General features: G+C 44.5%; 1 protein-coding gene and 1 long non-coding RNA gene across 3 annotated transcripts; both read right to left on the reverse strand.

Moving 5' to 3' along the window:
• Positions 1-2306: 2306 nt before the first annotated feature.
• LOC138970419 (uncharacterized) lies at positions 2307-3954 on the reverse strand. The gene is made up of 2 exons (XR_011456934.1): positions 3002-3954; positions 2307-2672 (listed from the first exon to the last, which is right to left on the reverse strand). It is a non-coding gene; the product is annotated as an uncharacterized lncRNA (long non-coding RNA).
• A 439-nt stretch (positions 3955-4393) lies between these two features.
• LOC138970413 (mucin-22-like) lies at positions 4394-14036 on the reverse strand. 2 transcript variants are annotated; one of them, XM_070342863.1, is made up of 5 exons: positions 13876-14036; positions 11684-11992; positions 10438-11265; positions 7034-8732; positions 4394-6473 (listed from the first exon to the last, which is right to left on the reverse strand). In XM_070342863.1, exons 1-5 carry the CDS (start codon positions 13899-13901, stop codon positions 6258-6260), a joined length of 3078 nt encoding a protein of 1025 aa, XP_070198964.1. In that variant the 5' UTR covers positions 13902-14036; the 3' UTR covers positions 4394-6257. The 2 variants fall into 2 exon arrangements, with proteins under 2 accessions (XP_070198964.1, XP_070198965.1); XM_070342864.1 differs by having other exon boundaries at positions 13872-14033.
• Between the last annotated feature and the right edge of the window lie 36 nt (positions 14037-14072).

Genomic DNA, 14072 nt, shown 5'->3' on the forward strand with positions numbered 1-14072 from the left:
TCTGTCCAAAGTTATTGCCCTTGTGTGGCTGCCTATTGTCTGACTGTGCGTTACCCCCGGTTGGAGGTGGTCCATTACGCGGCTTATTGTCAAACCTACGCTCGCCCCCCTGTGACTGTCGCGGTGGCATGCGTCAACCGGCATCACGTGCATCTATGTATGTTTGCACATGTTTCACAACATCATCGATGTTAGTTGGATTTCTTTCCCTAACGAATCTGTTTTGGTCCGGAGTTAGGACATCCAACAGTTTGTCTGTGAGAATTAAATCCTCCAAGTCACCCGACTTCCCTTCCTTTTCGGACAACTCCTTCCATCTATCTAGATAGGTTTTCATGCGTGTTCGGCATTCTTTGATGCTCTCTTCCTTTCCCCACTTAACCTCTTTGAATCTCTTTCTGTAAGATTCAGCAGTCAGCTGAAAACGCTGCAAGATCGCTGTTTTCACCTCATCATAGTTTACTGACTCCTCATCAGACAATTCGATGTACACCTGGCGTGCTTGACCTCGCAATTGCCCTGACAATCGAATTGCCCACTCATCTTCATCCCAATCTGATAGTTTTGCAATGCGCTCAAACTGTTTGAAGTAGGCTTCTATATCATCTTTGTCATCCAAAATTGGCAGATTGATATGTATCTTGCTACTTGACTCTCTGGGCATATGATGATTATTTTGGTTTACATTCTGATTTAAACCTAGGTCAACCATTTCCCGCATTTTCCTCAGTTCGAATTCTTGTTGCGTTTCTATCTCTTCACGTCTTTCTCGCGCCCTTCTTTCCTCCCTTCTGTCTTCTTCTTCCGCATCCCGTTTCTTTTCCTCTCGATTTATCTCTTCCAGACGTCGCTTTTCGATATAGTCTGCCAACTCTATACCTGACAGACCCAGGATAATCCCATCCTGCTTGAATGCCAACAGCGGAGAATCCGCCTCCATAGCCTGCCGTCTCGGCATTTTCTTAACTTGTCGGTGCAACAACTAGTCTCAGTTATTTTGCCAAAATACACTAAAGACTCAGTTCCTCAATCCTAATTTGTCTACACGTAACCCTGGTATACAAAAGTAAGGAATATAAGAGCACACCTCTAATCACTACCAGATTAGAACACCGACTGACTATAGTAGTTATGTCTTTAACCTAGACCTACTCGACTCCCGAGTTAACTGCTATATCAAACTTCCTTGTGAAGGGTTATAACAACTGATAACACAATCACCACAACGTGATCTGGCTTCCGAGTGACCTTGACACTAATTCAATAGCACAAAACCTAGTCACTACTGACTCAGGAAACACACCAGCTTCACTAAAATAATCTATCACAACAAGATTATTTTCCTTACCTAGTCTCAGTATAGTGTCACATTGACCCAACTATACTAAACCAATATCGACTTTCGAAATTGGAAATCGGCTAACTGGATTTTACAATTCTGACTTTCAGAACCTAGACAAAAACAACCATAATGCTTTTATATGTCTATCCATCCAGTTAAGCTTTACTAGGTAAACTCGAGTTTTATAGGTTCAGCAATACCATGCTAATTCTCTACCTATCCTCAAAACTCTCATCAGACCCTACTGCACTTCTTACAATAGTTCCGGTAAATCTTCATTCAAAACTCAGCTTCCCTGAGTTGAATTACTTTACTTTAATCTATGACAACTATATTTCTTGTGCCACCAAGAAATACAAAGTCATGGACGATTTTAGTCCAAGCGTGCGCTTACATTCAAGTATTGCTTGACTAAAATAGAATAGTGCCTTCGCACAAAAGAATATATGTTGATGTTTCAGTTCGGTTTACAATGTTTCCCTTTTCTTTTGGAATTCGTAAATTGGCTATCTCAAGAAAACCTACCTCGCGTCCAAGATAATTTTCCCAAGGAAACCAATCACAATTCTTTCACTCATACACTTCTACTGGTATCACCTACTGTATTCACAAATACTGACAGTTCGTATGTGAAACAAAATCTACGTGTTATAACATACCTATCCAACTGACCTATTCATGCACATGCAGTCGTGCAAAATGTACAAATACAAAAATGAATTACCATAGCCAGACCTCCGAATGAGTTTTGTGACAAACCTGCACAATGGTGTGATACCCAACTAAAAAATTTAGAATTTTGGCTCGTGTCTTTGGAAATAATCCCAAAAACAAGAATGTCTTGGAACTATCCCTAGGACGAGTACCCCCAAATGTTGCGGATCCTTGTCTGTTGCGTACTCGGAGGGTACGAAGACCTCACCTTTTACGTTATAAATCAGAACAAGAATGAATTTTGTTTCTAAAAAAAATTCTATCACACCACTATTGCAGATTCATGCACAAAACACACAAGACGTATTTGTAAATTTATAGATTCAACTTTTATTTACTGGCTTGTTCCGTGGTCGACGGGTTATTCTTCATTTCTGTATCGTTCATATATCCTGGATCTAATTCTAAAAGTCACTCATCTTGAAAATACGCAGTGATGATGTTGACAGTCGGAACGTCGTGTGGTCCAGGCTGGTTATCGTCGAACGGTTACATAAAGTTCATCATTGATGATCAGGAAAACATCGCACGAAGTTAGAGGGTTGATCGTGAAAAAAACTCGTCCCTCAGATCTCGAACTGGAAACTCGTAGTCGTAACTCGAAACACCAACATATCTGTCGAAATAATGACAAGTCTCAGAACTGGGAATTATTCTATCATCATACAAACCGTTTCCCCTGAGACCTGTGTGATAAAAACACATCTTGTTATTCAAATGGAGATCCAACTATATCATTCATTACAGCACTTTATAAACAATTAATTATCCACATTCGTTCCTCATGCTGCTCAACGTTCATACAATGTATTACGTTTGATCTACAGTGATCACATAAAATCTTGGTATTTGATCACACTTGTGATACCGTGACCAATACAGTGCTCATAAAAATTAACTTGGTAACCTTGGGAAAATCAACTTGGATCTAAAAAACATATTTACCGAGAAAAGATTCCATCACCCTGACGGTTACCGGCTACCGCTGTCGCTCGCTGCCAGATCTCTGGTCGCCCCGTGAAATACAGGGTGTCTCCGCTATGGAAGCTTTTGCCAATTTCGTTCGCCCTTGGCGATGGTTTTTGCTTCTAGGCATAGGCATAGAACGGTGTCGTTGTGGTCCTCTCATGCTTTCGCTCCTTCTCTTCCACTTTCCGTTGCCTTTTCTTTTCGATCGTTATTCTTTTCTCCCTCTGCGCAGACTCCTTAATCGCTAACCGAAACTCATCTTTGCGTTGTTAGCTAACCTAGACCAATGGAAACTCTTGTCTATTCGCGAAAATAGCGATCAAGAATTTCGTACCTAATAATAACCTCATTTATTATCTAACTCCTTATGTTCCCAATACTAATGAACAAAGTAAACTGACGATCACATCGAAAGTAAAAGAATAAGCTTTGAAGGAAACTCCTTCAAGAAATACAACTCCTTGACGACAAACAAAATGACGTCAACTGATAGCAAAACTTTGACGTAATTATACTTCGGTTTTCCCGACAATACATAGGCACTTGCTGCATCACCTAATTAAATAGACCATAGGTGCCTGACGGTGCTCGGTATTTGTATGGACCTGAATAGCTTGCGTACATTTTCGCAACAGTGTGATCTTTTCAACATGTGATGAAACAACGCTAGTGTTTTGCGTGTGATCTTTTCAACATGTGATGAAACAACGCTAGTGTTTTGCGTGTGATATGTTCAACATGTGATGAAACAACGCTAGTGTTTAGCGTGTGACATGTTCAACATGTGATTAAACAACGCTAGTGTTTTGCGTGTGACATGTTCAACATGTGATGAAACAACGCTAGTGTTTTGCGTGTGATCTTTTCAACATGAGATGAAACAAGTAGGACACAAAATGAGAGAAATCAATGGGATAGATTTTATGCTACTTATTGGCTCACGTAAGTGTAGCCTATGCGATGATAAACTTTGTCTGTCTGTGCGTGCGTGCGTGCGTGCGTGCGTGCGTGCGTGCGTGCGTGTGTGTGTGATAGAAACTTTAACATTTCCGAGTCTATGGATAAAGCTCGCATAAGAAGATTACGTCTCGGTCAAAAGACAGTGTTTGACGTGTGTGATAGAAACTATTTGAAGACGTCACATTATGACGTAAGAGGGTTAGACGTCACGCAAAGGAATTACTGAAAGTCTCGGTCATTGTTATTGTGAGCGGGCCGAGACTAATTGGCAGATCCAGGGTCTCCCTTTCTTGCACAGTTTCACCTATGCTTACTGTGTGTGTGTGTGTGTATGTGTGACAGAGTGATTGAGTTTGTGCTACTGTTTGTCGATTTCTTACGTGAGCCTTGAAGGCTTCGCCTCTTGTTTTTGAAAATGACATGACAAGATTCAGATAAACAAGTGTTGGGTAGTTGAATGGGGTTTCTGCACATCAGTTGAAAAACTGGCATCAACAGACCACATGACTAGCGCTTAGAACTGTACCCACGGAATACGCGCTATATAAGCTTCATATTGATTGATTGATTGATTGATTGATTGATTGATGACTACAAAGAATAAACCCTACGCATCATCGAGAAATTAAACACCAACAGTACACTATGTCAATTTGTCAAACAACACTAAAAGTACACTGTGCTGTCTGTCAAACAACACTAAAAGTACACTGTGCCGTCTGTCAAACAACACTAAAAGTACACTGTGCTGTCTGTCAAACAACACTAAAAGTACACTGTGCCGTCTGTCAAACAACACTAAAAGTACACTGTGCTGTCTGTCAAACAACACTAAAAGTACACTGTGCCGTCTGTCAAACAACACTGAAAGTACACTGTGCTGTCTGTCAAACAACACTAAAAGTACACTGTGCTGTCTGTCAAACAACACTAAAAGTACACTGTGCCGTCTGTCAAACAACACTGAAAGTACACTGTGCCGTCTGTCAAACAACACTAAAAGTACACTGTGCCGTCTGTCAAACAACACTAAAAGTACACTGTGCCGTCTGTCAAACAACACTAAAAGTACACTGTGCCGTCTGTCAAACAACACTAAAAGTACACTGTGCCGTCTGTCAAACAACACTAAAAGTACACTGTGCCGTCTGTCAAACAGCAGAGTACAGCAAGCAGACAGCAGGCCTAGCACTGAGCGTTCACCCTCAGCACAAAGCACTCAACCCTGGGGAGACAAGTCAATGGCTTTCTGTGTGAGAAACTGAAGGTGTAGACGTTTCTATTGGTCAAAGCTTTTTATCTTTCTCTCTGAAAGACTCCAGGTGAGAAAATGTAGGCATCACAGTGCCATTGAAAGAGGTTCTATGTGAGAGACCTTCGTCTGTTATGCCTTCCTGCATATAATGCTACCAGTAAGACTCTAGGTGAAGTGTGTTAGAGACACTAGACAGTCCCAGTGACAGGTGTTCTATGGGAGAAACCTGCGTCTGTTGAGGCGTTCTTGCAGCATGCTACCTGTAAGACTAGGTGAGAGGTTTTAGAGATCACAGTCCCAGTGACAGGTGTTCTATGGGAGAGACCTGCGTCTGTTGAGGCGTTCTTGCAGCATGCTACCTGTAAGACTCTAGGTGAGAGGTTTTAGAGATCACAGTCCCAGTGACAGGTGTTCTATGGGAGAAACCTGCGCCTGCTGAGGCGTTCTTGCAGCATGCTACCTGTAAGACTCCAGGTGAGAGGTTTTAGAGATCACAGTCCCAGTGACAGGTGTTCTATGGGAGAGACCTGCGCCTGTTGAGGCGTTCTTGCAGCATGCTACCTGTAAGACTCCAGGTGAGAGGTTTTAGAGATCACAGTCCCAGTGACAAGTGTTCTATCGGAGAGATCTGCGTCTGTTGTGGCGTTCTTGCAGCATGCTACCTGTAAGACTAGGTGAGAGGTTTTAGAGATCACAGTCCCAGTGACAGGTGTTCTATCGGAGAGATCTGCGTCTGTTGAGGCGTTCTTGCAGCATGCTACCTGTAAGACTCCAGGTGAGAGGTTTTAGAGATCACAGTCCCAGTGACAGGTGTTCTATGGGAGAGACCTGCGCCTGTTGAGGCGTTCTTGCAGCATGCTACCTGTAAGACTCCAGGTGAGAGGTTTTAGAGATCACAGTCCCAGTGACAGGTGTTCTATGGGAGAGACCTGCGCCTGTTGAGGCGTTCTTGCAGCATGCTACCTGTAAGACTCCAGGTGAGAGGTTTTAGAGATCACAGTCCCAGTGACAAGTGTTCTATCGGAGAGATCTGCGTCTGTTGAGGCGTTCCTGTAGCATGGAGCGTATCTGACAGTCCATGGGTATCTGTGTCAGGGGGATGATGGATATGTTGGAGGAGGGTCGGAAGCGGTCCTGGTTGTAAGAGCAGGTCACCAGGTGGTCGGAGATGGGGTTGTGACCGGTGAAACTCCACGAGTCAACCCGCTCACAACACGTGCTAAAACACCATCGCTGGAATCAAAACAAAACACACATTTCTTTTTTTTAATTTCAAAGAAAAGACATTTTAAGGTTCAAGACCTCCTACGTGTCAACATTATGGGGCAGTTGACTGACACAGAATTATGGGACAGTTGACCGACACAGAATTAGAACAACGCGTCAGAACGAAAAGTATGTGTCAGTGACTGACGACTGACACAGAATTAGAACAATATGTCAGAACAAAAAGTATGTGTCAGTAACTAACAATGGACACAAAATTAGAACAATGTGTCAGAACAAAAAAGTATGTCATGTCAGTGACTGACACAGAATTAGAACAATGTGTCAGAACAAAAAGTATGTGTCAGTGACTGACACAGAATTAAAACAATGTGTCAGAACAAAACAACGCTGGAAATAATAAAACTGCAAAAAGAAATGTGTGAAGGTATGCCTGCTGTCCATGATTCTGACACGTATCACCTTGACCTTCACACCCACCTCAATTCGTGAAGCACGCCGAGACTGCACCCTAAAATACATCATTCTGACACGTACCTACAGACACACACCTTACAGTGACCTACCATGTCTGTCACCTGCCACGACACCTGCTGCCCCTGTCGCTGCCTGGCCCAGATCAGAGACACCATTCCGCGGTCAGTCAACAGGCTGCAGCACAGCTGTCGCATGGAGCGAGAGACCAGCGACAAGTTGGACAGAGAGAAGCTGTCCAGAAACTGGGCCACGTGACGCAGAACCTCCACAGGAAGGTCACCCAGCTCAACCTTGCTGCACCATCCTGTGTCGCTGTGCCGTGCCGGCGTTGCCACGGGAACCCAGTGCACTCTCACAGCGGTGTGGGGCCCGGTGGCTGTGTAGATCACCTGTCTTCTGTTCACACCTGTACTGCACGTCTCGGCGGATGTAGCTTGTCTTGTAGAGGCTTCAGAGGTTAAACATTGTCTTGTAGAGGCTTCAGAGGTTAAACATTGTACTGGAGAGGTTTCAGAGGTTAAACCTTGTACTGGAGAGGCTTCAGAGGTTAAACATTGTACTGGAGAGGTTTCAGAGGTTAAACCTTGTACTGGAGAGGCTTCAGAGGTTAAACATTGTCCTGGAGAGGCTTCAGAGGTTAAACATTGTACTGGAGAGGCTTCAGAGGTTAAACCTTGTACTGGAGAGGCTTCAGAGGTTAAACATTGTCCTGGAGAGGCTTCAGAGGTTAAACATTGTCCTGGAGAGGCTTCAGAGGTTAAACATTGTACTGGAGAGGCTTCAGAGGTTAAACCTTGTACTGGAGAGGCTTCAGAGGTTAAACCTTGTACTGGAGAGGCTTCAGAGGTTAAACATTGTACTGGAGAGGCTTCAGAGGCTAAACGTTGTCCTGGAGAGGCTTCAGAGGCTAAACTGTGTACTGGAGAGGTTTCAGATGCTAAACATCCTGGAAGGCTGATGCTGTCAAGAAGGGCAGAGAAGGTTTCCCCCTTGAACCAGTCCTCCCTGTCAGTGCTTGAAAGACTAGTGGGGTCTATGCTATCACTGGTTAAGGCCCCTGAATCAGAAAGACTGGTGGGGTCTATGCTATCACTGGTTAAGGCCCCTGAATCAGAAAGACTGGTGGGGTCTATGCTATCACTGGTTAAGGCCCCTGAATCAGAAACCAGTCTGTCACACTTCTCGCGACCTTGACCTGCAGAAAGAGTATGGCCTCTGACATCGTTATCACATGTGACTCGGACATGGCTATCACCTGAGAGTCGAACATCGTTAACACCTGAGGATGAAGCATCAGCAGCTTGCCGCTTTAGCTGTGAGACAGCGGGTGCCACACCGGCCTCTCCGATCTGACCATCAGCCAGGCGCTCAGCATCAGACACAGAGCAGGTACTGTTCTCCATGGCAACAGTCTCCACACAAGTGGGCAGAAGGTGGGGCGGTGTGCGGTGCAAGGGGTCAAAGTCAAGGTCGGCACTCTGGGAGGTCATACCGTAACTGTCCAGCAGCCAGCTGTGACGCAGGGTCCAGGAGGGGCCGGTGGCGGGCCGAAAGCGGCGGAAGGAGAAGGGGCAGCCCAGGTAGGCCAGGGGACAGCGCTGTTCCATCCACGAGTTGAGATCCGGCAGGATGCGGTTGTGCACGGTGTGGAAATGGTGCGGGAACTCTTCACGCCGCATCTCCTGGCCGCACAGGAAGGTGTAGGTGTGGATTGGTTTGGGTTGGTACTTTGTGATGCACTCCACCTCCATACTGACACTCAGCACGCTGTTCAGTGCTGCTCCGTCCCTGCAACACAATACAACACAATACAATAATACTTTGTGATGCACTTCATACTGACACTCAACATGTTGTTCAATGCTGCTCCGTCCCTGCAACACAATACAACACAATACAATAATACTTTGTGATGCACTCCACCTCCATACTGACACTCAGCACGCTGTTGAGTGCTGCTCCGTCCCTACAACACAATACAGTACAACACAATATAGTACAATACAGTACAATACAATAATACTTTGTGATGCACTCCACCTCCATACTGACACTCAGCACGCTGTTCAGTGCTGCTCCGTCCCTGCAACACAATACAACACAATACAGTACAACACAATATAGTACAATACAGTACAATACAACACAATACAGTACAACACAATATAGTACAATACAGTACAATACAACACAATACAGTACAACACAATACAACACAATATAGTACAATACAGTACAATACAACACAATACAGTACAATACAACACAATACAACACAACACAGTACAATACAGTACAATACAACACAATACAACACAACACAGTACAATACAACACAATACAGTACAATACAACTTTCTTTATTTGGTGTTTAACGTTGTTTTCAACCACGAAGGTTATATCGCGACGGAATACAATACAACACAATACAGTAAAAACTAAAATACAGGACAATACAACACAATACAGTACAACACAATACAGTACAATACAACACAGTACAATACAACACAATACAGTACAATACAACACAGTACAATACAACACAGTACAATACAACACAGTACAATACAACACAATACACTACAACACAGTACAATACAACACAGTACAATACAACACAGTACAATACAACACAGCTAGTACAACACAACACAGTACAATACAGTTCTATACAATACAATACTATACAACGCAATACAATACAATATGTTCAGTACAATATAACACAATGCAATACAATAATACTTTGTGATGCACTCCACCTCCATACTGACACTCAACATGTTGTTCAGCACTGCTCCGTCCCTACAATACAATACATTTGATACTTTTTTGATATGAGATATAACATTGTGGCTGATAATTAACACACAACAACATTAAAACACATCAATATAAGCCACTATTACACACACACACACTCACACACATACACAACATATTGACCCATTCACTTTACCCATACACACACTCACACATATATACACAACACATTCACCAACTCACCTTACGCACACACAGACACACACACCGGCACGGTTGGCCTAGTGGTAAGGCGTCCGCCCCGTGATCGGGAGGTCGTGGGTTCGAACCCCGGCCGGGTCATACCTAAGACTTTAAAATTGGCAATCTAGTGGCTGCTCCGCCTGGCGTCTGGCATTATGGGGTTAGTGCTAGGACTGGTTGGTCCGGTGTCAGAATAATGTGACTGGGTGAGACATGAAGCCTGTGCTGCAACTTCTGTCTTGTGTGTGGCGCACGTTATATGTCAAAGCAGCACCGCCCTGATATGGCCCTTCGTGGTCGGCTGGGCGTTAAGCAAACAAACAAACAAACACACACACACACATTCACCCACTTACCTTACCCACACACAGACACACACTCACAGTCAGACAGGTACAAACAAACACACACACACACATTCACCCACTTACCTTACCCACACACAGACACACACTCACAGTCAGACAGGTACACACACACACACCTGATGGCCGTTTCTCGTTTCTTGTCCTGCACAGAGCCTGTCTTGTCCTGGACGGAAGAGTCAGCTACACCCGCTGCCAGCCCGCTGTCATCCCAACACCGTGGCATGGAGGTTGTGCACCGCGGGGCAGAGGTCAGAGTGTGCTCCCCCAGGGTGCTGTCAGCGAGCAACAGTGGCCCGGAGGAGGTGCACCGCGGGGCAGAGGTCAGAGTGTGCTCCCCCAGGGTGCTGTCAGCAAGCAACAGTGGCCCGGAGGAGGTGCACCGCGGGGCAGAGGTCAGAGTGTGCTCCCCCAGGGTGCTGTCAGCAAGCAACAGTGGCCCGGAGGAGGTGCACCGCGGGGCAGAGGTCAGAGTGTGCTCCCCCAGGGTGCTGTCAGCAAGCAACAGTGGCCCGGAGGAGGTGTAAGACTGCGGCGTTCCTTCATCACCTGTGTTCACACCTGTCTGTATCGACAGCCACGACTGGTTTGAGTCCAACACCCCGCTGTCCTCCTCAATGCCAAGATCGGCCCTTGCACCATCCTCACTGTTGGCTAAAGGTGAAGATCGTCCCAAAGGAGCGGCAGGGAAGATCTGGGTCAAAGGTGTCTGCAGTGGGGCGAGAAGCATGTCAACAAGCGCACGATGGTCACGCATGGCTTGAGCCGTGTCCAGCTGACCGCAGTCTGTGTACGCCTTCCTCGGCACCACGTCCACTGCCTTCCTCGGCACCACGTCCACTGCCTTCCTCGGCACCACGTCCACTGCCTTCCTCGGCACCACGTCCACTGCCTTCCTCGGCACCACGTCCGCTGTCTCGCCTGGCTGCACACCATCCATGGGACACCTGACTCGACAAACAAAATAACCAAAGTGACATTCAATGATTCAATCAAGTCAAAGTGACATTCAATGATACAATCAAGTCAAAGTGCCATTCAATGATTCAATCAAGTCAAAGTGACATTCAATGATACAATCAAGTCAAAGTGCCATTCAATGATTCAATCAAGTCAAAGTGACATTCAATGATACAATCAAGTCAAAGTGACATTCAATGATACAATCAATTCAATCAAGTCAAAGTGACATTCAATGATTCAATCAAGTCAAAGTGACATTCAATGATACAATCAAGTCAAAGTGACATTCAATGATTCAATCAAGTCAAAGTGACATTCAATGATACAATCAAGTCAAAGTGTCATTCAATGATTCAATCAAGTCAAAGTGACATTCAATGATTCAATCAAGTCAAGCCATACCTGTTCCACTCAGCACTGCAGAATACCACGCTGGCGGGACAGACAGTCAGGTGGTGTGAAAGGCGTTTCCGTGGCAACAGCAGGGGACAGCCATAGCCGCTGTTGATGCAGGGTACTCTCTCCTCCGGACACAGCGCACGATGCTCCCCCTCTTTGCAGCCATGGTAACGAGCAGCGCAGCCCCGTGGGCAGTCCACCACATGACAGCTAGTTGAATCGTCAGCACGCACGCTACACGCTCGACGCACGCACGTCACACAGTGTGGATGGTCCAGCGGCGACCCCTGCAAGTATTCGTCCCTAATGTTCCTGCACAGACCACCGCAACATACATTGTCACACTCAAGTATTCGTCCTTAATGTTCCTGCACAGACCACCACAACATACATGCATTGTCACACTCAAGTATTCGTCCTTAATGTTCCTGCACAGACCACCACAACATACATTGTCACACCCAAGTATTCGTCCTTAATGTTCCTGCACAGACCACCACAAAATACATTGGCACACTCAAGTATTCGTCCTTAATGTTCCTGCACAGACCACCACAAAATACATTGGCACACTCAAGTATTCGTCCTTAATGTTCCTGCACAGACCACCACAAAATACATTGGCACACTCAACTTTTAGCTTGAAAGCCAGGGTTGGGGTTGGGGTGTCAAGAATGTTAAGCCACTCTTTAAGTGGCCTCCGACCTAACATGGTTCAAATCAAGAATGTTAAGCCGCTCTTTAAGTGGCCTCCGACCTAACATGGTTCAAATCAAGAATGTTAAGCCGCTCTTTAAGTGGCCTCCGACCTAACATGGTTCAAATCAAAGGAAATCTGGGTTTCAATCAATAACCCTCATACTACATGCATACTAGTTTAGGCTACTGTGGATGCTAGGAAAATAGGCACATTTTGAAAATGCACTCTTTCAGACAACAGGCTGAAATTGGCAGCTGCATACTCACGTAGTCATGTATAACATATCGTCTGCTACAGATCGAACCCTTAGCTTTCTTACAACTGTTTATTACATTGTCTTATGTGACTGAATGAAACTATTATAATCAACAATTGATGTTGGCTACCTATCACTAAGAAGAAGAACAACAATTGCTGATCTAATGAGCATGAACATGCAACTGCAGTTCAAACCAAAAACCTTTTGTTAGGAATGTTAATGTATAAGTATAATGAATTATAATTTATAAATAATAAACTTCATTATTATATCCTGTTCAGTATGACTATGAATTAAGTGGTAAGGTGTCCAGAAAGTGTATGAAGTGGGTCAATGTGATTACTGAAGTCTACGTCATTAGATGTGGAATGATTAAGCAGTCCTGAAGTGATATATATATATATGTCGTGCCGAATTCACGTAATTGCCGATTCCGCGTAATCGGCTAAACGCTGCCCAATACGTGAAATCGGCAGCGTTTTGCTGAAATCGCGTAAAGGCTTCTAAAATTTGCCCATTTTGCGAAATCGGCAGCCACTGTTTGGTTTTAAAGTTCTCAAATGCCTGGAATATCATCACACTTAGACAATTAGATACTCGAATGGATAGATATTGCAATAATCGATAAATTATGACAAGTTTTTGCAGAAAGTGTAGTTTTCATGCATTTCCGGAGTTATGCTCGACACAGACCAACATAGACCATACAAAACATAGTAGGGAGGTAAAGCAATGTTAATGCAATGTTTTGGTGACACAAAAAGTAACAGACTAGCTGTCGCTTTTGTGAAATGGGCAAATTTTAGAAGCCTTTCCGCATTTTCGGCAAAACGCTGCCGATTTCACGTAATGGGCAGCGTTTTGCCGATTACGCGAAATGGGCAAAACTGTTGCCGATTCCGCGAATTCGGCAATTCCGTGAATTCGGCACGACATATATATTCTTCGTGTTAAATCTTGAACTTTAAAATTAGAAATTGAGAGTAGGCTACTAACTAATGTAAGGTGCCTGTTAGTTTCATTGATACCATTCCTCACCCATCATACGTATAACTACTATCCTAGTGAGCTTTGGTTAAAATATTACCCTATCATATAATAGTCCCAACATTGGCCAAGTTAGTTAGTACTGTGATATTGATAACCTTTTCAAACTGAAACTCCTGGCCAAAGACAAAGTCTCTAAAAACACAGGAACTGGGAGGGGCACTTGAAAAAGTAAAGAAACTCACATACTTCTGGGTGAATCCGGACACAATCATGGCTAGATCTACTGTGGCTGCGCCTTTTTTCAGATTGGGAGAAACAAGTAAGTTTCTGCGACGTTTATTCACAAACAGCCCTGTATTTCGGCTTTTTGCACCATCAGCAGGCTGACTCAGGCCAGTCGGGTGTGTTCTTTTGATGACGACACGTTTTTGTACAACACGAAT

Source organism: Littorina saxatilis, linkage group LG7 (assembly GCF_037325665.1).
Source record: "Littorina saxatilis isolate snail1 linkage group LG7, US_GU_Lsax_2.0, whole genome shotgun sequence".
Taxonomy (NCBI): domain Eukaryota; kingdom Metazoa; phylum Mollusca; class Gastropoda; order Littorinimorpha; family Littorinidae; genus Littorina; species Littorina saxatilis.

Coding starts and splice junctions, on each gene's coding strand:
- LOC138970413 (XM_070342863.1), bottom strand. CDS start 13,901: ATGATTGTGTCCGGATTCACCCAGAA. Junction 11,993..13,875: donor GTGTCCGGATTCACCCAGAA/GTATGTGAGTTT, acceptor TGGTCTGTGCAG/GAACATTAGGGACGAATACT. Junction 11,266..11,683: donor TGCAGTGCTGAGTGGAACAG/GTATGGCTTGAC, acceptor TTGTCGAGTCAG/GTGTCCCATGGATGGTGTGC.